The sequence below is a fragment of the Oreochromis aureus genome, linkage group 9, assembly GCF_013358895.1.
Source record: "Oreochromis aureus strain Israel breed Guangdong linkage group 9, ZZ_aureus, whole genome shotgun sequence".
NCBI lineage: Eukaryota > Metazoa > Chordata > Actinopteri > Cichliformes > Cichlidae > Oreochromis > Oreochromis aureus.
Window position 1 is genome coordinate 20,400,827 of NC_052950.1, and position 25,365 is coordinate 20,426,191.

At 40.0% G+C, this 25,365-nt stretch overlaps 1 protein-coding gene across 2 annotated transcripts in view; it reads right to left on the reverse strand.

The window, feature by feature from the left end:
* lmbr1 (limb development membrane protein 1) overlaps window positions 1-25,365 on the reverse strand; it is a 38,237-nt gene that overhangs the window by 8,667 nt on the left and 4,205 nt on the right. Inside the window, exons 2-13 of one of the 2 annotated variants that reach the window (XM_031732535.2) lie at window positions 23,590-23,662; window positions 21,403-21,442; window positions 20,476-20,615; window positions 19,047-19,150; window positions 11,250-11,376; window positions 10,915-10,983; window positions 10,133-10,197; window positions 9,757-9,829; window positions 5,529-5,618; window positions 4,139-4,215; window positions 3,600-3,677; window positions 142-215 (exon numbers count right to left, since the gene is read on the reverse strand). In XM_031732535.2, coding sequence (XP_031588395.1) covers window positions 142-215; window positions 3,600-3,677; window positions 4,139-4,215; window positions 5,529-5,618; window positions 9,757-9,829; window positions 10,133-10,197; window positions 10,915-10,983; window positions 11,250-11,376; window positions 19,047-19,150; window positions 20,476-20,615; window positions 21,403-21,442; window positions 23,590-23,662 — 1,010 coding nt within the window. Of the gene's footprint in view, window positions 1-141; window positions 216-3,599; window positions 3,678-4,138; window positions 4,216-5,528; window positions 5,619-9,756; window positions 9,830-10,132; window positions 10,198-10,914; window positions 10,984-11,249; window positions 11,379-19,046; window positions 19,151-20,475; window positions 20,616-21,402; window positions 21,443-23,589; window positions 23,663-25,365 lie in introns of those variants that run through there. The other variant, XM_039616917.1, reaches the window with a different exon arrangement.

Genomic DNA, 25,365 nt, shown 5'->3' on the forward strand with positions numbered 1-25,365 from the left:
ATGAAACAACGCAACATGTTTTCCGGAAGGTGTCCAGCTCAACTATGTCCTGGGTAAACAAAGCTGCCTTGGCAATGTTGCTCTTGGCCATGGAGCATGTTACTCAGGCCACAGACAAAGGGGAGGTCACTGAAAGGATACAACATGAGGATGATCTCCAACACTGCCTGAGCCACACCAAATGTGGACAAAGAGGTGTTCCTAATGGCTCGATCCTAGAAGAGAGAGACAAATAGGAAAACAAGGATATTAAACATCCTACACTACCCTTCAGACTAAAACAGATCACAAAAATGACAACACTTGGGGTTGTGTACAACTGCAGACATGAGCAATTACAGAAGACCTGCAAAGTAAGTACGTGGTGCACGAAGAATTTCCCTACTTGAGAAAGACAGAATCAAATTGGCTAAGTAATGAATGGAACAAGATGAAAGAGGCTCTTTGCAAATCACTGTCGACCATACAATATGTGAACAGGTGTTCAAACAAAAACGGCACATTGCTTACGGTAAGAAGAGTGTACAGGCTGAAAGCATGCCAAAAACATAAAAACAACTAAACAAATCCTTTAGCAAATACACTACGCGAACCCCCTCACCCATCCTCACCCCCTCCAACCCCTAAGGCCTTTTGAAAGTGGAGCAGGATAGAGACATACATCCACATACACACCACATACCAAGCATCTGTTGTCAAATGCCAAATATTTGCTTTTTTCGCACTTGGCACCCAAGACGATCCTCCAGAGGATTTGTACATTGAATGGGGGCATCTACAGTACTTCACACAAAGTTACCTAAAACTCCCCTAAAAGTGTTTGCTGCAAATTCAGATTGTTGTAGTTAATGGCATGCTGATACAATAAACATATCTTAATAGAGCTGTGCAGCACAAATCCAGTCATTTTATTTATTTTTTTAACTCTAAATCATAGAGTACTGCATGTACAGTTAGTGTACAGAAGTGCAAGGCAAATGTGCTGTTACTCGTCATGCAATATGTGCCTACAGCATATTAAACTGCACAGCATATATTTGGTGTGCTGCCGTGGTTTCTGTTTGAGATGTACATTTGTATTCTTTTTCCCTTTCCCACTTTAAGTGTCTTTATCTTGATTTGTTTTGTAAAACGGGCTGCAGGGGAAAAAAGGAAAGCCTGGCAGGTTGTTTCATGCCTTTTTATGCAACTGTCATCCCTGGGAGCTTACTGCAGAGCCATGGTGCAGTGCCCTCTCTCTCTTACACAGAGAATTAGCAGCATTAGCAGACAGAATCTGATGTCATTTATTAATGGAGGGAGGGCAGGCATGCATTAAGATGGCGTGTGCACTCGCAATAAGCATGCAAGTGCGTGCACAGGACACCTAGCTTCTGCTGTACACCTCATTTCCATTCGTCTTTACATTCCGGTAGCAGAAAGAGTGACGGATCGTGTGTTAGTGTATGTGAAAGAGAGGGATAGGGGTCCATAGAGGGAAGGGTCTACGTTCCAGCTAACTCACACTGCACATTAAGACTGCATATTGAGGCTGATGAGGCTGTCAATGCCATACATACATCTATACTTCACATTCTTACTTTGTACTAAGTTTTTTTTAAAATTTTATTTAATTTCATTTTATTAACACAGCTACACATGCAGCTACACAGTTAACCCTATGGTTAACTTATTTCAAGGCAGTCCCATAAAATATTCTCATATTTTTCATCTTTCATATAGCCAAAGCCATGTCCTACTCATGTATCCAGTTGAAAACAACCCAATTCCAACCTATAAAAAATCTAAACAAGTGGGAGAAGAAACTGTTCAGATCTCTGAAGTTGCTTGTGCCCATGTAACAACCTTGAAACAGCAACTGCGTTTCAAAGTTTACTTTTACAGTCATACTCATTTAATTTTATTTTATTTACATGGTGCCAAATTTAATACCAGTTGCCTTAAAGCACTTTAAATTGTAAGGTAAAGACACTACAATAATTCAAAGAAAACCTGCCGGCTTCCTCCCACAGTCCAAACACATGCATGTTGGGCTAACTGATAATTCTAAACTGGCTGCAGGTGTTCATGTAAGCGTGAACTGTTTTGGGTGTATTCTGCCTTTTGCCCCACGACAGCTGGGACTAGCGTGACCCGGATCTGGACAGGCAGAAGATGGGTGGATGGATGCAAGCCTTTGTGCATTTAGACAAGGGCAACTTTAGTGGGGTGAAAATTGCTGTCCAGCCACAGTAATTGCCTGTTTTGCAAAATACAGTGTCAAGTGCAGTGGCCACCAAAAAGAAGGCCCTGTAGTAACAGTTTTATTGGTGTCTCTAAGTGCTTGTTCATAAAGCTGTAAATCCCTCTGTCCTATGACAGAGGCAGCGCCAACTTCTCATCTATAGCCACCTGCATTTCCTCTCTGCTCGTCATCCTTCTCTTTCCCTACTCCTTGTTATCCTTCTCTATACCCATCCACTGCCCTGTAAAGCTGAGCGGTACACTGCTCAGTATTCTAAAGACTACAGCAGGATGCTTAGCTGGAAGGGAAGACAAACACTGACAGGGCACTTCTATTGTGCTCTCCTCCCATAACAATCAGGGCCTCATTTGACTTTCCCACAGTCTGAGTCTCTCTCGCTCTGGCAGTACCTTGTCGAGATGTCAAACCTCTCTCTCCCCTCTTATATCACATTCTCTCCCCTGTCCTTATCTTTTTCCAGACAGAGGGCAGAGGGAATTTCTGTGCCAGAGGGGCACAGTCTGAGAGTTAGAGGATAAGGTTAAAGAAAGCATGATAGATGATCTCATATCAGTATTGATTGTTTTAGGAAGATGAGATGGCCCCTTCTGCTCGTAGATTTGTGAGATCAGAGGTGTGGCATCCATCCAGCTCAACATAAAGCATAAACCATTTAGTGAGGCCATACTGTCAGGGAGGACAGCTTCAAGCTACATGACAAGTGTAATTTGGGGGATTTTCTGCAATGTGTCATGCCAAAGAAAACATCTCTGCTCAATAAAATAATTGGAATGTCGAGGGCAGCTCTGTCAGATGCCCGCGAGACGCAAAATGAAATGAGGGAGAAATAGGATACATTATGTTGCCCCTTTTCAGACAAGAATGCAACCACAACCGCGCACACATGCAAGCACACACATGCACGCACCTCTGTCATTGCAGATGATGAGATACAAAGAGCTTAAAACACATTGCATGTTAGGCAGAGATGAGAATCTCAGAGCCATTCCACACTTGGTGGAATGGCTGTTTCACAGTAAGAGCCCTCCACTTGCCCCCGTCTGCCTTTGCACAAGGGAGGGAAAGCAGCTTATTCACCCACTGAGGGCAGGAGACACATAGCAACCTCATTGAATCTGCACACTGCTGTGAAATGACTTTGAATGAGCTTCCAAAACAAAACCAGAGCCACAACGTTGAAGCCTGATTAACATCTGGTCCAGTCTTTTCTTCCAACGTGCACCTGAGCATATCTGGAATTTGATTTATGTCTCCGCCAGGGATAGGGCAGGCCTGATAGGCAAGCCCTACTGCAGTTTACATTCTAGGTGTGTGATGGTGTGAACGCAAAAGCCTAGTTAGACAGAAGGCTTACTGTGGATCCCTTGGGCATGGCAGTCTCATCTACTAGAAGATAGAGGATGTTCAGTGCCACCAGAAGAACAGAGATTGTCTGCAGACATAGAGGAAAACAAAGATTTGTTCACACATGGTATAATTATAAAAAGATTGATCAAATCCTCCAAGTATCCGGCATCATGATATAATTGAATGCATAATAACAATCTTGTAACTGTAAACTGTGCCAAAATTGAGTTTCTCAAAACTTAAACAATTTGGGGGTTGTGCGATGCACGTGCCATGCCTTGCACATGGCCTTTCTACCTTATCTAACAGTATCAGACGACATAAACAGTATTCGCACACTGTAATTTATTTAAAATCACTGTTGTTGCAGGTCGGTATTCAGCATTGTCTTAAAACATCCATTAAACAAAAGTAGTTTCCCCACCCAGACTCTGTGGGAAAAGATGGATTTTGAGGTACAGTGTTACTCCCAGTGGCTACCCGCCAGGCTGTAAACGTCGTGAGCAAACAGTGTGGGCCTAATGATAGGTCAATCTTAACACTCACCGTTCCTGTGAGCAGGATCAGCATCACTATGGGATACAACAAGTTCTTCTCCCATCCCGATGCTTTCTTTCTTCTCTCTGTGAAGACATGAAAGTGCAACAAAGAGCGAGTTCATTTATTTTAAAAAAAATGTATGTACGATGAGCTAAACTCCTCCATTACACTTTCCACTACTTGTTAATTAATCAGCTCATCAAAGAACCTACTGAAACCACAAGCCCTCTGGCTTTATTTACAGGGTTTGTACCGCTTTGTTTGGTAAAACATATCGCGAGTGTGTGGGCCGAGCACAATCTCAGCTCTCATCTTAACCGCCCCACCTCCAGGTAATATACATTTCATAACCTTCAAAAATTACACTCTTCCTCTGTAATTAGCCACACTCATCATTGCCTTAATCAGTGGAAAAAATAATAACTCCTGGATGAAAAGAAATGCTACAAAATTAATTTTATGATTTATATTTAGGAGAAAATACGTATGCATGTGCTGGGCGACTTATGCCTCTCATTCTTCTAAGCCAGATGAAACATTTCAGCTTTATATGTACCTCGTATTTCAACGGCTCATTCGTCATGTTTGTAGACTTTGCTGACAGCCCATGGACCACAGGCACTATGTCTTACAGACATCAACTGTCCTCTTACAATGTGTATGTGACTGCCCTTTAGTATTTGCTATTTTGACTTCTTTCTCCATTTCCAACCTTGTTACTCCTCCTTATTCTCAAAGTGCATCCACCCAGCCTGCCCAAGAAGTTTGCCAAGTGCACTTTATATGCACCATCCTTCTAAATTAATGACATCACTAAAAGGCTTGGTACAATATAAAGTTTGCATCTTGTCCAATATCCTAAGTGCCTTTGTGCTCTCCTACCCCTCCTACCCTGCTCCCCAAAAGGCTCAGGCTTCATTTATAATATCCTAAAATGGATGGGAAATTATCAGGCAGTTCTGGTCCAAATCCAAATTAAGAAATTAAGGCAGATGAAGAGAAAGCGGCTGCCTGTCAGCAATATGTAAAAAGCTAAGCTAACGTCTGTGGCATATATTTCCATGGCAATTCAAGGTCTTACGCCAAAATCTATTTTGGCCCCTGTAACATTATATAACTGTAATAACAACAATAATGATAATAAACCTAATTTACATAGAACATCGGAAACAAAGTTTAGAAAAAGAAGACTGGACTTTCAACTGAACAGACAGAAATGTGTAAAAGTTAAAGCAACAGAAGGTGCGAGATGCAAAACAGAAAATGAAGAGAAATGATGCATATCATTTAAGGAATAAAACCAAGGGAACAGAAATAATAATAATAAAAAAACAAAAACTCAAATGAAAGGCAGTAACCAGACAGCGAGAGAGTATAAAAACTACCACATACTTACCCAATTTATTCCTCTGATTTCTAATATTGTCCAGTTCTTTGTTGAGCTGGTGAGCAAAGCTCCCTCTGGCATAAGCGTTTGTGGAAGACCCTGTGAAAATAAAAATATCCAAAATGTCTGAAACGTGCTGTATGAGCACATGTTGTGTAGGGTTAATTATAGAGCTATGTTTCTTCTCTTAAACATTTTTATTTCACTGAAGACAAAGAAAAAACAAAAAGGATGCCCCTTTTGAAAAGTTTGGCGTTTTTGCTTAGTTAAAACAATCTAAATGATTAATCAACAGCAAAAAAAAAAAAAATAACTCACCGATTTTGTTACAGCTATAATGTTGTTTAAACAGACACAAAGCTCCTCTTTTGGAGACCTTAACTTGGAAAAACGCTTCTTTTTTTTTTTAAAACTTCCCTCAAATACTTAACGAAGAGGAGAGGATGTTAACCTCTCCCTGTATTCATCCTACCTCAGCATATGGTATTTGACTTGTCTTTATTAAGCAATCCCATCAAAACAAGTAATCCTGCACAGAAAACAACAACGTGATCTCAAACAAGTAAAAATAATCTCTTGTGTCAGGAGCTGTCTAGCACATGCCACAACTGGTTGAGTGGGCTGGATAAGACAGCAAGGGATTCTCCAGGAAAACCACAAGGCCAGCTCATTTAAGTCTAATTTATCTATTTTACTCTGTTTTCCTTCCAGCTTGACGCACTATCACAGAGGCCCCTCGAAGCCAAAGTGGAAGAGTATCCATTTGCATCCCCTCGGGTGATTGGCAGATCAAGACCAATTAGTTCAGTGTTACACCGTTACTAGCGTGCAATAAAAATACCATCTTTCATCTTTGTTACAGGAGTGAAGGACCAATCACTTTGATCAGACCTTCTTCTTCCCTCTGTTATTATGTCACGCCCTGTCTGGATGGGTTTAAGTAGGTAAAAGAGGGTGAGATAGACGCAGAGGTGGAGAGTTAGCAGTCTATGCCCGTCTCAGGATCTGAGCAAGGGAAAGTTTGAACCCTCCAAGCAAATATGCTCGGAACACAACAGGAAATGTCACAGATAGTTCAACAGCACTTTTTTCCAGAGACAAACTGAACACTTTGCCTTGGGGTAGCCAAATCTGTTCAGCTGCAAGTGAACTTATCCTTTACCTACGTGCACTGCGTATTTGAACAAGGCCTGACGCATCACTAGCACAGATAAATCTTTGCTGAAATTTAAAAAAAAAAAAAAAAAAAAAAGTTTGTGTGGGGTTTTTTCTTTTTTTAAAACCATCCACAAAACAATACTTTACACCGAAAACAAAGGACAATAAAATCGATTGTTCAAAGCAGAGAAAGGGAAATGCTTAGATTTTCAACTGCAGTATCTTCAATGACATCACTGCAAACCGAAGTTAAATATATCCTTCTACTCCTTCTGCTGGCAGCGTCAAGTATAAGACTGAGTTACAGCAAGGCAGAGATGCTGAGTGGGGCTTCTGGCAGTCAGGAAGGCCTGGAGTAATTCAACATATCCTCTCCAACCTTCTCCACAGTCAAAAAATTACGTCATCCACAAATATGCTAAACACCATGCTGAGACAACAGAGGCACTGGCAAGGTCATTGTGCCGCATAGCATCTGGACGAGTGCTCTGTTTTCAGCACATCAGGATGATGAGAGGCCAGTCTGTACAAGTGTGTGCATCGCTTTGCCTGTATTGCAGTATATTTATGTGTGCCTGGTGCTGTTTTAATATATTCTGTTCTTCACTATGAAACTACTGAAACAGTATATAAACTGGTCCTTGTAAACTTTGACAAGCACAAATACAAGTTTTTTTTAGCCTCTCACACATCTACCGTGTGTATGGAGACCTGCAACATCTGGTAGTACGACGGACAGTTTAGGATTATGTAGCAACAGAAGTGAAAGGCTTGTTATGGAACTAATAACTGAATTAAGTTGCTTTCTGTAACTGAGGCAATGCAATTAATAGTGTCAACAGGACGTTTTATATTTACTATGTCTTTCCCACATCATAAAAAAAACAAAATCATTTATTTCTGATACAGTGCACTATTATTCTTGAACCTTGGTTCACATTGGCTGCACATAGCAGCCATCACTAGTTGCTCCTTTTGAAGCAATGTTGATGGATCTACAGCTTTGACTTCTATATCTGGAATCTGAGAAAACTATTGTGAAAACACAGTGTACAGGAATTAAGATCTAAAGACCACTGTAATTTCTGCTTTAGCACAACAGTAGCAACAGTGATGATAGAGACGAATTCCTAACAAACAAGGACTTTGTTAGGAATTCAACTTTTTGAATGTCAACTTCTTGAAACCCATCTATTAGTTTTTGGGGCTTTTTTTCTGGTTACAAATGGAGTAGTTAAAAAGCCCATCAATGAAAACACAGATTACTGGCAATCAGACTTTATTATTGGGGTTTGTATACAGAGATAAACAAGTGCAGTAATAAAGTCAGTATCTCTTGCTTTGCTCGGACCTTTTTTTTTTTTTTTTTAAAGTTTGAACATAGAGAAAGTTGAAGAGCAGTGAGAGGACTTGCAGGCTGACTCCATCCTGACTTCTGTGTCACCAGACTACTTGTGCAGTTGGGATAAATTCATCACCTTGTACACATTTAAAAGCAATATAGTAGGGGTGCAACAATGTGTTATTACTTGTAACAATTGTTTTTTTGTAAGCAACATCTTTTATCTGGACATTCTCCTGTTAGGTTCATTACGCTCGTTACCAGAAAAGCAGACACACATTGCTAATGAGCCGGTTTAAACCACAATGTCGTGATCAGCAACACATAAACTACCAACATGTCATTACAAATGGGCAATTTCATGTCACAGGAGGACAACAAAGGACCAGACATGTAAATAAACATGAATGCATCAACTGATTAGGCTCAACAGTCCACATCTACAAACACAAACTTTCTAAGATGATAATTTATTAGAGAGGCCTGATGCAAAGCGGACACCGGTGAAGCAAGAAGACAACATTGCTCGTCTTTGGAGTGTGTCCCATGAACTGTTCCTGACCTGCTTTCTACTTCATGCCCTGAGCAGATCAAAGGAACCACGCTTAGACATTCAGTTCCACCTAAGTATGACCATGAACAGTGAGTATTTGCATGTGCACATACTTGCATGCATACTGTATCTGCATAAAAACATTATGTCCGATAAGCAACAGTTTAAGCTTCACTGAAGATTACCCTTGCCTCTCTCTCCAATTCCCACCTCTCTAACAGACAAAAATGAACTGCAGCTTGTCCTCACATACTGGGATGTTGACCACTGTTATTTTTTTGCCCCACCGTGACATGTAAAGATCAAACGGTCCTGGAGATGATAAGGAACAGATTACAATTATTCTATCAGGTAGTTCAAAGCAGGGGACTGAGGAATGAGCCCTAAGAAACTGTACGCATTGGTGGCACTCTATGGAGGTGGCCAGCAAAGCGTTCAAAAACATGTGTTATCTAGGAGTGATCTCGCTTACCTCCCGGGTTTGAAAGGACACTCCTTTCTGTTCATTTACTCACATCTGTACACTTGGTTGCGTGCTTGAGTTAATATTAAAGTAGGTTTTGGAAACTGGCCGAAATACTTCCTGCTTTTTTTAAGATTATTTAACGTCAAACAAGGAATTTGGGAACATAGAGAGCTGGACGTGAAAAGGAAATGCAGGCTAAAAAAATATAACATCTTCAACATTCTTCAACACTTCAAACTTTCCCTAAAAAAACAGCACAAGACTCCCGGTGTCCTTTCAGAACTCACTAAAGAGTTATGGCTCTTTAATGTCCACATCTCCAAACCCTTTCATGAAAAATTTCATTTCCATCCTATTAAACAGGCTGCTATTCGAGGCCTGACATTAAATGTGGCAATCATTTCACCAATAATGGCAGCGGCAGTGGATTTTCTTAAGTGGACTCTTAGGAAAAACTTCCTAAACAAAATATGGTCTTTGCCATAGTGGCTGCTTTGACCTTAAGCAGAAAGTTGTGAGAGTGCGACGGTGTCAGGGAAAAGCCAGTGACAAGTGTGTGTGAATTTTGTGAATGTCTGTGTGTGTCTGTGTGTGTCTGTGTGCTTAGCTGAATTTTCAATGCTAATTGATTCCAGCGTGGCCTACTCCATCACACCCAATAGGGCAGTCAACCCCTCCCCTCCCCTATAATGTGCCAACACGTCTCCCACAGACATACCGTTTAATCTCCTCTGAAGGGTTTCCTCCTGCAAATGGATGCAGTAAATCTGCTCATCCAGGTCCTCAAGGATCTAAAGGGGAGAGAGCAGAGTAGGAAGAGATGAAATGGGTTATAATTAGGCCTGAAGTGGGACTGGAGCAGTGGCAGATGGGAAGATGAGTTGGTGATGTATTTGTAGTCCTCTGTTGTGATTTTAAATGGCTAAATGAGACATCTTTCAGACAAGAAGAGCAGACTTGAGTCTGTTACGGCCTGCAGTCTTCTAGAGACATTTGTTTTTAAAGAAATCTGAACAACAACTGTTTAATAAACACTTTTCCATTGACTCAACTTTTAGAAATGCAGCGAATACTTCATCCAAGTGGTTACTTACTGTCGGCTTCACTAGTAACTGGCCCATGACGGTAAACATCCTGGACAACCCCACAGGAGTGCACACTACACAGGAGACAGGACAATGTGGTCAATTTGTTTAAATAGAATAAAGGCATGTTTCCACATATAGCATCTGGAACTTTTAGTTCAAATTTTTCTGAGGAAGTACAAAAAGTATCTTTTAGACAGTTGATTGTCCACAGTGGGCACCAGGCGACGATTCATATGATTACAAAAAGACTTTCAGTTGTGTACAAGTCTAAAAGAACAAAGGAGTTCACGTTAATAGTTTTGGTTCATACTGAGTGAAGCACGAAGCCCATTTCGTATATGCTGGTCATTCTAAGTCACAAAGGACAATTATCCAGGCTCAACTTGGCCATCAGAAGAGGGCCACCCCCATGCCCATCACATTCAAAACACAAAGCTGGTGATAGTGAAAATCCTCAACTCGAGGCTTTGAGTTATAAACCTGTGAACCAAGTTAACAGGAGTTTATAAACCAAGGGGATAATATTACGGTATTTGACGTATTTGGAGTCTCCGTGGAACAGAAGTGGAGTGAAGCAATTTGTTGTACAGTCATACCCAAAAATAACATACAACCTACCTAGCCTATAAGGGTGCTGAGACCATGGTGGAAAGACAGAGCTCTGAGGCTTTCTTTTTTACTCAGAAAAGTTTCTGGGACTAAAGGTTGTAAGTACTTTGAGGGAAAACACTGTTCATAGAGATACATCTTCTATTTGCATCACTTTTTAAAATTATAAACACACTTACTTAGTAAAAGGAGTCCTCCCATCAGAGAAATACAGGAATAGAGGTATGGCAGGTAGAACTCCCAAAGATCTACAAAATATTTATACTTTTAGTAAAAATGAAACTTCAGGATTAAACAAGCCAAGATGTGTGTTCATTTGAGTTTTAGAGCTGTTAGAAATCTGATTTCCTTCCTAAACAAACTCTCAGCCTAGATTCGTAGTTAATGCACCGTCAGATTGGGAAATCCTAAAACTATTGCTTTATTTAAAAAAGCAAAAACAATGGATTTACAATGACCAATCATGTAGAATATTACAAAAAAAAAAAAAAAAAAAAAAAAAAAAGAATCATACCATAGAGTGACTCCATACTGGCTGCATCATTATCAATGAGGGCTGATGCCACCCACACAATTCCAAGAATGAGCAATGCCAGGAGAAAGAGCATCACAAAGGTCTCCAAAATGCGCGCCTTAATGCCCTGACAGGAAAAAAGCAGGAGTAAGAGAGAAAATTATTTCAATTAAAATGATGCATATGAAATCATAATGATGATACACAAAAGTTTTATTATTAACCATGTCAAATTTTTACATTTACATATACTGGCCATTACAAAAACAATAAATAAATCACACTGGGCCCAAATTGCCAGAGTTTTAGAAATAGTAAATTTAGATTTAGTCAGTCTTTTGACTAAAACATTATTTAGTTTTAGTCATGATTTAGGCCTCAAAATTCTCATATTTCAGTGAACTAAATATCTTAAGATTATTGTAGACTAAATCTAAAGTGCAAAAGTTTGTTTTATTTTTATTGGTGAGAGTTGCTCTACATGGTTTACAAAGTGTCTTATTTTCCTCAACATCAAATGTGAAATGTCTCCATATGTCTACTATTCTCTTCCTCCCATCCACGGGACCATGCATGTTGGCAACTGATCAAATTGTGCACGTCTAACCTGACTGCACGATTACTTCTGACTGGATCACTTCCAAACTCGCCCCACCTCTCTACACAAATTAATTAAATCTGATTGGACCTCGTCTCTCCATTTTCATCTCGTTTTCAATTCGTCAACTAAAGTGTGACGAATTGTTTCATCATAGTTTTTATCCTAGTGCATTAGTTCTTATGTAGTTGTTTTTATCAAAAGAAAAAAAAATAGTTGTTGACAGAAACTATGACAAAAATTATAAGTCAACGAAACGAACACTGATGCTTACTAAATATTTTCTTGGCATGTTTTGTGTTTTTGAGCACACAAAAGGGCACAAACATGTCTCAAAGCTGACAGAGTGCCTCCACTTAAGAGTGAAAAGGTGAAAGACAGCAGATGTGTCAGAAAAACATCAGAAGGTAATTTGCCAGAACGAGTTGGTAAAAAAATGATGAAGAGAGAAGTGACAAATCTGTCAAATATGGTCTTGGTTCCGTTATGGCTATGACTGCTAACTGAACTGACACATTGGCATTTGATGACTTTATTATTCTCAGGAGAAACAGGATTGATGCAGGGGTATGAAGAAACATTTCAAAAATCAGCAGCATAACACAGCTAAACATGTGTGAACTACATTCCACCTGCTGAGGACCACACTAAAACCAGGGAGCTCAGAAAACTACAAGACAATATTCAACATGATGATTTGTTTGACCTTATATGTACCATGTAGTACTGTCTCCCACATATTTCTATTTTGCTATAACCCACCTCTAAATGAAGCACTAATATGGTTCTCGTTAATTCAAGCAGAACATCTGTAAAACAAATAGTCAGGAATGAACTTTAAAGAAGCTAGAAGTGCTGTTTCCTACATTTTATATTGAAACACTGAACATGATTACTTTTACAGGAAACCTTGCTTCCACCCCTCCTCCTTCACTTAAACCCAACAGCATCATTTCCATTCACTGCACACAAACATAACATAAACACGCCCATCCACTCCTCTGTAAAACAGCGCTTTTATATACACATATTGTGGTCTATAAAAATGGGTCCAACCAGGGATGGTGGTAGTAGGTAAAATTAAAAAGGTGGGGGGGTCCTGGGGTGTTGCAAGGAGCATGAAGCCTGGCTGGTTCAGCTACTGTCTGCGATCAAGAGCAGACCTCCCATCTGGGGCCGATTAGGAGCTCCCTTAGCACCACAGTCATGTCTCAGGCCGTGCAGAAGAGAGGGTTTGGGGTAATTTGGGTTTTCCGGGTCACAAACTGCTGAGTGGTTAATAAAGTCCTCCTGTACCTGTTCACACACAGTTTCCATAACCTCCCACCCCCGCTGGAGAGCTGAACTGTCTAGCACTCTAAGATAGATTGGTGCTCTCATACGTCAGCTTAGGCTACCGGGCATGGGATAACAAGCGCTCTCTGCTTTTGAGCATTGTTTAAATTAGGTACATATGAGTAATTTGTTACCAGCTAACGTAATGGCTGTGTGGGTGCTGTTCAGTATTTGCCAACAGGTACGCTCGCTGTGTGGCTGCTGTTCAGTATTTGTCAACAGGTACATGGAAGTACATAAATAATAATGAAGCCTCTTTAAAGAGTGGAAATGGTTTTAATTCTTGAGATTAATTTTTTTTTTTTTTTCTTTTTTTTTTTTTAAATGGGGGGCAGAGTTAGTAGTTCCTCACAGTTCTCAACCACCTGACCTTCAGCGTCTGCATTTTAAAGTGGAAACACTTTAACATTCCCTTACTACCCACTCTACAGCTCAGTGTGCCATTGTGCAAGTATGCATTAGTCAGATATTCAATATTTGTATTTAATATTTAATAAATGTGATCCCTACACATTGCTACCAACCTACTCAGTATACATTTACTATAGTAATGTAAGGAAGGAAGTTTCTTTCTAAGATTTCATTAATTTTCTGTAGTAAAAATCCCCTGTAGCATCCCTCTGCAATTACTGAGAAATGACTCCCGGTTCTCGCCTTCTCTTGCGGTGTTATTCTGGAAAAGCCTCTGGGGTCAGTGTAGAATTTTCTAGCATGGCAGAGAGTGAAATGGGCAGGGTCTGGAGTGCCTCAGTGTGGCCGAAGTGGACACTGCAGCCACAGGTAATGTTAGAGGGGGTGGGACCTTTAGTCAGCACGAAATAAGTGCTATGGAAAAATACAGAGCCTTAATAGAGACATCATGGTGGTGACATATAAGTGAACTACGCATACTTTTCTATTGTGATATTTAGCAATGAATTTATCAGTCGATTGAAATTAATAGGCTACAATTACAGTAACAAGCTGACATAAGCACACATTTTGCTGACCGTCTAATGCTCAGTGTCTGCATGTTAAATGGATGTTGCAATCAAGCACATCACAGATCAGCTCAACTGTGCAGTCGGGAGCACGCTAAACACTGCTGAATAGAAAAGATGGAGGAGATGGAAGAGAGAGACTGGTGGAGGAGAGGAGTCAACGTCTGAGCATATCGCGTTCCCTGGAGGTAAGAGAGGTGAGAGAGGAATGCTTTCAGGGACTTCAGCCACATCCCTCACGCGCTCTCTTAAGGATGCATAAGAACAAGCAGAAACCACAGGCAGGACGTGTGTCCGCTCAAGCGCACCAGTCCACCTTAACAAGATGTCCAGGCCATGCTGAAGGTGTATTCCCTTTAGATATGTCTCTCAATCATTTATAAGACTCAAATCATTACCCATTCAGATCACTTAGGGCAAAGGCAATGCTTGTCACCTCGTTTACTATCACCCCTGGTTCTTGCTTCGCAGGAAGAACGATCCACTGTGTCAGAAACGATTTGGCGGGTCAAGAGAATGGGGGACACTGAAAGTGACTGATTTGAATGGTTTTATTGATCCATTTACATGCAAGACATAGCACAGTGAAAGTTCTGCTTATGATCACATATTCTTGCAAGGAAAAATGTAGCCCTTTGCACCTCATCGCAAAAAATGTGGTTTAAAAATAGGAAAATCCAAGTCAGTCATCATCAGTGATCAAAGACGAAACTGTCAACTGGTGAAGGAAGGGTGGAAAAAAAGAAAAAGACTGCGCCTTGGCATCTAGAGTGCCCGCTGAAAGTTTCTATTCTTGCCTTTCTAAATGTGTAACTACCTCTAAATATAGAAGCTCTGAAATATTCAGCATCCCCCGATCCTCACACTGACATCGAGTGAGGGGCTGGTTAACTGCAACTTTGCTTGTACAAGACTAGAGAGATTTTCTAAGAAATGTGCGTAGTGGCCAGAGAGGAAAGTAATCACTTCATATGCGACAGCAAACAAACATGCATGGATTGATCTACGCACACACACAGAAACACACAATCAGACAAGTTAATCTTCCTCCCAATCCACCCAGTCACACAACGCTACAGAGGGCCTTGGAAACAGTTCACAAGCTTGTTGCTGGGTGTTTTCTGCAGACAAACTAAAGCCAATCTTTCATGACCTGTTTCCACTTCCAAGTAAAATCAAGCTACAATCAAACACAGGACAAAACTAAGTTGGCACAGGAGTTTCCTAGTCGCTGTGATCTTTCCATAACAGGTCAGCAGGTGATGGCAGAGATCATCCAACGGACCATCCTTCTGCTCACTGTCAGGGACGTGTGCAACAAGGGCCAAGAGTGTAATAAGTGAGGAAGGGGGCAGGGTCCTTTTCACTTCCAAGCAAAAAGACCTGCCCTCTTTGCTAAAGACATGCCAGATGCTCAGGGACCTTATTAGCGTATCCTTCAACCAGTCGGTAGCAGCGCAATGACCGTGTCGAAGACAGAAAGCAGAGGAGAGGGACACTGCCCTGTAAAGCTGCACAATCAACTTCTAAGGACTCCTAAGACTTCTTAATAAACAGGGCAGAAGGGAAATGGCTGGTGTCAAGTCATATCATTCAAACCTCGCTGTTCAGTCACAGTGAAGCAGCTCATCTGTTTGAGTACAGATGCTTAAGAAAGCAGAATCATTTTAATGAATAACATAGCTTTCAGATGTTTGTCAAGTCTCCCTCTCTCTCTCTTTTTTTTTTTTTAAATCATCCTATTGTGGCAGCACCTTGTTGTGATTATATAAAGTCCTTATATTAATAAGCATTCAAAGAGATGACTGCTTCCTGGGTTTTGTTAAGCGGAAAGTAGGGACCAAGCACACCTAATAACACATAATACTCTACCTAACTTAACCCACAGTGCAAATAAAGCTGTGTAACCAAGTCAACGTGAGTTACAGATTACTTTAAAATCTTCAAAAACAGCTACAAAATCAGCAGAGACTCAGTTTTGTTTCAGAACTTTGCATTTAGATTTGAAAAACTGAGTCACGAGAGGAGGGGAAAATCTCGCTTGCTCGTTTTTACAATTCCTAGCTCAAGCTAATATGTCGCCATGGTAACGAACATTGTAACAGGCAGCTTTAGGGAGACATTGTGACCTTAAAGGAAGGTATGTAAACACCACTTTATATTCCCCGGCTGGCCCTACCCAAAAGAAGGCCTGGGAAAAATGTCTGCATGTGCAGGAGATTTGAAATAAATATCCAGGCCCCTATTGTGGAGCTCCAACAAAGACGAGTATCTTAGTAACACCACACGGGTTTACTCGGCGAGACGTTTTCTCTTCCCCCTCCTCCTCCTTCCCCTCCACAATAAACACACTTCTCATCATCGGCGGGTGAGGGCTTAGGATGAGATTGATGAGGAGTTTCTTTAACTACCAGATGAAACCTGTTGGCCCTTTGCTGGGTCAGTCAGGGGGTCAGACTCGTTCCAACTCGTTTGAGGATCAAACACATTTCAATACTGTGGGTAAGACCAAAAGACTATTCACTGCAAAGGACGAGTTCCTGTACAAATCCTGTTTCACAGACTTTATGCATGCTTTAATAATCGTCACTTATTTTGGTTGAAATAGAACAGGAAGTTGCCACCATCAAAACCCTTACCCTTGAGTTCACTGTTTTTGAGTAAATATAGCGCTGAGATATCACACTCATCAAGTATATCTATTAATATGATTACATTTCCTTGATATAAATAGAAGACTGACTAAAGGTTTATGTTGATGTCTTCAGTCTTTGTTACAACATACTGATCATCTCAATAAGGATGACATGTATGGTTCTCATCATTACAATGCCACCTATTGGTGGTGTGGAGACAAGTAACAGAGAGACAATAATGACATTTTTCTTTTTTTATTTATCTAAATTCCTTTGCTAATGCTGCAAAAACAAAAAAGTAGGACAATATTTGATAAGCACAATACCGTGGCACAAATGTACCAAAGTATCTCAATTTGTAAATATGATCAGAACTTCAAAACTAACTAAACAACAACCTTTACTTGCCTCAGTGATGCAGCTCTTCTGCAAAGATTTGAGAACACAGCAGTAAAGCGGTAGACATTTTACAGCAGCAAATAAAGCTAAATCATAACATCTGACATCAAAACCTTAAGTCGCTCTGATTCATCCACAATTTGGACAATTTGTTAAACTATCAATCATTCAGGTGACAGAGCCTCTAAAGAGTTGAACATTAAAAAACAACAACATTAAAAAAAAAAAAAAAACCAATCTTTATTCTGTTGGCGTCTTTTAGTACATCGTCAAAAGTAAACACAGCCACATGAAAAGGCTGACTTACGACGTTAGAAGTGAAATTCATCATTCACTTCATTTCCGCACTCAAAGGGACCTCGCAGTGCTATAACATTAGCCCAGTGGGTTAAAATGCCACATAAAACCTTATGGCACAGCGGTCTAATGCTGTTATTGGATAAAGGGATAATATCACATTATAAAAACGCAGATCTGCGTTTTACATTTATCTTGCTGTCGGCTGTATAATTCACTCTGCAGGCAGCTCGGGTTCGGGGGGTTTTTTGTTTTGTTTTTTTGGAGGGCGATTAAATGGGGGAGTGGGTATATCACTCCCACCCTTGCCTTAGCACAGAACCAACAAAATATATACCTGGAAGTGCAGCTCAACACTGAACAGTACTTCCTCTAGGCACATTTATGGAAGCTGTATTGCAAGAAACAGTCTTGCTGAAATGAAAAAGAACAAAAGGGAGAAATGTGAAAGAGGCCCTCATCCTGCTTCCTACACATCAGGGCTTGCCCTCTACTGAAGAAATCCAACCGAAACAAATTAGTGGGCTGAGGAAGAAAAGAACTCGCTATACACTACAGTACAGACTAATTTTTATGTGCTTTTGCCAGGAGGGACATAAACCAGAGAGGTTTCAAACTGTGACACAGGATAGAGGTGTATTAAAAGTAAATCTTTGGCCCTCCATTTTGCAAGGCTCTATTGTGCTGTCATGTTGCCGCGACTTTATGGACGTTTGGAACACGAGCCCCCCCAGCCCATTTTTTTGGGGGGTAATCAATTAAACAAGGAAGTTCGCTGAGCCTTACAACTCGATTATTAGCCTGTCCTTTTGAAGTTTTATTTTAGGGGGCTGGGGAGGAGGTGACAAGGAATCAGGCTTTAAATCAGTGGGGCCGATGCAGCAGTGTTGAAGCGTTTGCAGCCTATGGCCTTATTGAAAGGGTTTGTCAGGATGTGGCACCGGGTGAAGACCAGATTCAGACTTTCATGGTTAATGAGCTTTTTGCGGTGGCAGTTACGGTCAGTGGCGTGAGTCAGGGAGAGGGCAAGGACTAAGCACCTGCTGCTGCTCTGGTTGCTAAGAGAAAACCTCTTGTTCCATTTTCAGTAAAAAGGACTAGATGTTACAGTCCCTGATAATGCATTGCTTTAGATGGAGAGACTCTTGAGGGATGGCTGTTATGAGGAAAGGCAGCCCAGAAACTTTGCCAGCAGCACACATCGTTGTGTGCCTCAACTTTACCCAGGCTAATCTGCCATTTTCCTTCCTTGGTTAGGTTTAGGGAGTAGCGCATAGGTATTAGAGCATTCAAATATATAACAGCTTAAAGTACAATACCACACAAAAGTTTACTATAAACTTTTTTTAATGAATTCCAAGTTTGTTTTTTTAAAAACCAAGAAATTGTCCAAATAATCTTTTGTAATGAAATTCTACCTTGTCCATAATTTTTAAAAGGCATCAATAAACATGTATTACAAAAACAAACATGATATGCTGCTAACAAAGATTTAGAACAGTTGAATAGGTTGGCAACTTGGAATTTTTAGATTAAGACTCATAGTTTGTACCTTTTTTGATCCTGCAAATCCCTCAGACTCCAAAAAGAAATAGGCAAATGGCATCAGGACGAAGAGGCAAAGATTGGAGAACAGTGACACCAGGTTCCACAGACCTGCAGTAACCAAACAGACATGTACAGAGACAATATATTATTAAAAAAATGTTTCATTTTGAAGGGGACATTTCCCAAAGATTCATTCACAGAGTTTCCTAAATTGCAATTTAAGTTAAGACAGTTTTGTCTGTTGAGTGCCCTCTTGGCAGTTTCAAAGTCATGGACTCTACTGCCACCTGGTGGATACTGGAACATCAAACAGCCTTAACAGAAGCAGCACAAACATAACCCAGATAATTAATCATTGGTGCTTAAATGTTCATAATAAGATGTGTAAGGTGAGTGAATAACTTACACAGTCACGTGGTTACTCTGAGATAAATGAATGTGTCACCATAAAAGCACATTAATATGTCCACAAATTGAAACTAGATACACTGTATGATAGAGGACCTTATAGACTACGGGTGTCAAAACTTACAGCTGTGGATCTTCATACTACACCAAAGTAATTTATCTACTATAAAAAACATTTTCTGTGAATTAACAAAACTTTGTTTATTAATTACAGGACATTCTTGGCATTCTTTTTTGTGATATTACACATTTAATGCTACAATTTAAACCCCCAAAGTTGTGCTGACATGTTTCAGCACAACTTTGTGATACTGTTTAAACTGCATATTTGTCTCTTATATTAAGATATCTCGGAGAGTATAACTTTAACACTGACAGAAAGACAAGTTTCACTGATCCAGTTTGACATTCCTGCTATAGACAGATCCTATTCAGATGCTATTAATGTTGATGAGTCACCAAATAATTACTTACTGAGAATTACTATAATTATTTTTGGAAAACTCTATTGTCTGGATTTATATTAATCTCTACTAGGAACTCCACAAAAACACAAAAAGTACACTCTTAGGGCATTTTCACACCTACAGTTCATTTACGTTGGTCCAAATTAGTTGGCGATTCGTAATTTAGTTTCTTTTCAAAAAGAAGAAACCAAAATTCATAACTACAAACCACGTGTTAATGTTCAGTCTACTTATTGGCCAGATGTGTCTGGAGTGGGAGCAACAAAGACAAATCCAGGAAGAAGGTGTTGTGTTCTGGATTACTGGTGAACATGGAGAAATGCTACCCTGTACAGACCACACTCACACCACATCTAACCACATCTGTGGTTAGTAGTCCAATGTAATGTACACAGAATGTTAATGAGCACAACTTTTTTTATCCTGACATTAATGTGAAAAGCTGAACTGACTGTTATTATGATCAAATACGCTGGAAGACAAATTTTCTTTACAGTGAAGTATTTCTTAAACAAAAAGAGAAAATGAAAACTGGGATAAATTGTGTGAACTACTGACCGTGAATGAGGGAGCCATTGAGCCACTGAATGTAGTAGTTTTGGGGGAAGGAGAGCAGGATCTCATTACTAATGATTGAGAAAGGCAATAGGAAGACGGCACCACCCGACACTGCCAGAGTGAAGGTGCACAAGTACAATCTGTAAATGTAATCAACACACGTACAGACTCATGTTAGGACAATTCCACATAACAACACCAAAAAGGAAAAATCATTTACTTACTTACTGAAAGATTAGATTATTGTATATTCTAAAAAAAGCCACTTGCATCAAGTGGGAGTGTGTCACATGAATAAACAGCTTACAGCAAGCAACATATTAGCTTATTTAGAATCAGTAGCCACTTAAATAAAACTAAACCTTCACCACCTTTGCCTTAGTCCACAAACAAAAATAGGCAGAAACTGGGTATTTTTCCACAGTATAGTAGCCAGACTCTGCCCAAGGCAGTGACCAGCTGCTCAGTGGGCCCGACACCCCTTTGCTATAACACTAAAGAAGCATGTTAATCAGGCATGCTATCTATTGTGTGCGCAGGACCCTAAGGTACCATGTCGTCCAGCTGGAAATAAGCAGCCAGGACGAATGTGATGACAGCAGTCATACAATGAGGGGTGGATGTGAGATCCTAGCTGGAGTGACGTGATACCCCCATCACTGGTCTAGAAAATGAAACCCTTTTCGAAACATACAGATTGTTGGGAAGCAAATTTATGCAACATTTTTCTGGTTATTGGTAATTTATGATTATTTTGCTTAAGCTCGTCTTCTTCTTACTTTCTACATTAAATGAATTAACTAATTTGGACGCAGTAAATTCTGAATTACAGAAAATTCATTTAATTTAATTAAGAAAATTAATGGTTACCATCTACAAATAAAGAAAGTTTTTTTCATTTTTGTACGAAAAAACCCCCACACTCACGATATTCTGTTGACAACAGCATCTTCATCCTCGTGGTCATCTAAAGAGGGAAACAAAAGTACTTCAGTTTCAAGGAGAAATCCTGAGTCAGCCTATAGACTCTGCAAAGACTACACTGTATATGTAAGTGCAGCAGAACATAAACACAGGTCATTTCAGCTTTGTAATACAACAGTTTCCTCAAAGCACTTTACATTATGATGTAAAGACCCCACAATGTCAGGAAATCCCAGCAATCATATAATTCCCTTACAAGTGAGCACTTGGCGACAGTGGGAAAGAAGAACTTCCTTTTAATTTAGATCCAGAGAGGCAGCTATCTGCCACCAACGGTTGGGGAGTGTGGGGAAAAGAGAAGAGAACAAAGGAGAGCACAGCAAGACTACGAACAACAAACAGGGCAAAACACAGACTATGGGCAAACATAGAAGAGAAAAACAAACACAGCAACATGGATATAATAACATAATGAACGGTTTTATACAAATAGGTCAAAGTATCTGATATTCTCTACTCACCATACAATACCAAAATGTATGATTGACTATCAATACAAATATAGAGCAAATTTCAGACAGTTGAAAAAAGTGGATGTAGCGTCCAGGTCTGAAAAGTACATCACTTCTCCCCCCCACAAAAAACCCCCAAAAATACTTTTGGTGGTATAGAAGAGAAGAAGAGTTTATGGGCTCAGGCCTACGTTTAGGGTCCTACTGAATAAAACACGGATTTTGATCATTCTACATGTTAGAAAGAAGGACTACACAGGGTATGGTAATTTGCCAATTGTCAATCAGAAGGCGTCGGCCAATGAGCTTCCAGCTTCACAGTCAGACCCATACCTCACTTAGCACACTGAGTGTCAAAACACTAAGAGTCAGCTAAAATATTTCACAAACCAATGAGTAAACAAGAGGCTACATCGATTTTATATACGTCATTAGGGGAAAAACATCACATAACAGGCTAAGAATTAAGACACAGTACCCTTAAATGTACATTTTTTTTGCAGTCATATGGGACTTTTTGGCTCCCCCCTCCAAAAATGCTTAAACCTGAATCAGCATTGTATCAAAAATATTTTGTACCAGTTTTGTTACCTTGTGTTTAATTTAAATGTGCATAGTGGAAATTTTCATGTCACAAATCGTCAAGATTAACAAGACAATCCAAAGAGGTCCCACCAAGATCCAGAATAACCCTTGGACCTGTACTAATAATGTTTTTTAAAACCATGTAAGTGTTGATATTCTCCACTGACAGTAAACAGCTGGATGCACATGGTCACACATCCTGTCTGAGCCTTCTTCCTGTTTTAAAAGAGCTTTTCCTCTACACTGTTGCAAGCGCTTACCTTATCATGTTAAGTGCCTTGCGAAGACTTGTGCTAATGCTTTGGCACTATATAAAGAAAACTCAACTGAATCAAATCTCTGATTCTATTATCTAAAGCAAAAAAAAATACCTACTCGATGATGAAAGCTAAAATATTCAATATCAAATTAGAACGTGGTCTAAAAACAGTCCTAATGTCATGTAATCTAATGTAACACAGTAAATTTAGTGAAAATACTCACACATTATTTGCTCTATAACCCAAAACCCAAACCACTGGGTGCAGCCTAGTTTTCTACAGTTTAAATCTCCAGAAGGGATTTCTGATGTAAAGTGGTCTACTTTTAAAATAAGACAAGGTAAGGCTGGGTGACCTGGACAAACTATATTAGTCTTGGGAAAATGGGAAAGAGTTCACATTATCTACCTGACTATTTTTGTGCTACATGCTTTTGTTTTTCCTTTTCTTCTTGTTCTTATCTCCTTGTTTGTCACACAGGTTACATTCACATTTTTAGGTGAGGTGGCTGAAGTTATCATCTCACAGGACAGGTTATGTCAGCATTAACCTAACAGCTTTTGTGACCAAGTGGATTAATGTGGCCACAGCCCTAAAAACACAAAGCAGGCTGTGTTCAGGCACGGGTGTGACCCAAAGCAAACACCTATAGTTTCCTTGGCTGTAAAAATCATGGGTTCTGAGTGTGAGCAAACACAGCATAAATGACAAACTAAGCAAACCTCTGTGATGCTTGGTGTGAGAATCGTTTCACCGCAGACACAGCTCTGCTTTCTAAATGTTACAGACAGGCGAGAGTTTTAGTCTGAACTCACATTTTGCACAGAACTTACCACTCTTCCTCTTGTATCTGGTTATGATGCAGTAGGACACGATGTAGAGGACGGCAAACAGGAGGAAGCAAATCTGAAACAACATCACAAGAATTTTAATGCAGGATTTATTATGACAAGGGATGAATCAGCACATTGGAGACACCGTATCCACCATCCACCCAGCAGATTTTAAACCTAAAAATATCCCACATTAAGACTATGACACACTTACGCATTAAAAGGATTGTCAAAGTATTTGTCACACCATATGCTGTATATACAATGCTAATACCATTGTGTGGAGCTCAAAATCAGTAGCACGTGGTCTTAGATACAGAGTAGTTATTGTGTTTTTATATGATGAAGTTGAAGGATCAAAACTTTCTTCTCAGAGCTTTACTGCGATACCACTGTTAAATGTACATGCTGTGCTCCCCACTCTGATGAACAGACTGGGAATTCATTTATATCTAAGGCATTATCAGGCTTGACCATCTCTCCCAATATTGTAAAATAATAGGATCAACAGAAGTAAATCTAGGAAGAAACTGCTGTGTTCTGAACTAGTAGATAACATAGGAGACTTCAATCCTAACATTTGTATTTATCTGAATAATATTTTAGGCAAAACTCGACTCTGGGTGTCTATGGTGTCTGTCGGAAAGCATAGCTGGCTACAAGAACGCATTTAGCTCAAACTTGTAGCCTACACGTCACTCTGGAGTTTCTTTGGAACTGAGACCACCTCGGAAGACCAGTTGTTTTGGTCCACACCCAAAAGCGGCTACCGTGTTCACAAATGATCTGCACCAAAGGGAAAAACAAACCAGAGTCTGATATGAACGGACTAAACGGTGCGGATGTTAAAAGATCAAGACTGCAGTTTAACAGCAATGGCAGATTTCTTACAATGACCATCATATTCTGAGCTCACACAAGGTAACTTTTAGTTGTAATGGTGTAACCTCTAATTATTTGCATAAAAGCAATTTTGCATTTTGCATAAAAGCAAGTCAATAACTCCTCATGCTCTAATATTAGGCAATTTACTTTTTTTGTGTAAATGATTACTGCAACTAAATTGTGCATGTCCCTTATGTCAGTTGCAAAGTTTATGCAGAAACCTTAATTGCAACCACATGATGGCACTTTAACAGTGGCAACTAAGATGTGTAATATGACCCATTTATTCGATTAAAGTAGGAAAGTGAGAATTGCATTGTTGCTCTTATTTGTCTGATGACACTAATTAGGTCAAAGCTACATGCAAAGTGGCCCACAAATTAGGTAACCACAGCCTCAAAACAAGCCACAGAAAGATCACTTTCCACATTCCCTTCTTCTCCTGTGACAGTGACCAGGACGCAACTAATCTTAGAAGCTCCCGCTTCAGCACTTTGCACCTTGTCAACACCACATAGCTCACTGCGGCCGAGCTGGGGTTATGAGAGGATTCAACCAGATGCCAGGCGGACATACACATTACAGACAGGCAAACTGGCATAATAAGAAATGCCAAATGTCATTATGTGACAGCAGCAACAAAAACAATTTTTCCTATCATATGCAGTCCCCTATCAAATGATAGACTGCTCATATGTTTCTAGCTATAAATTCTCTGGTGATGCTGGCGCAAGCCGAATGATGTCCACAAAGTGGCAAACTCTGAACAACACATCATCAGGTGCACAGAGCTGATAAAGCAGCACAGACACAAAGACACAGCAGTCTCTGAGGAGATAACAGCAACTTTCAGGCACAGCAGTCAACGCCAACGCTACTACCCTTCTTATC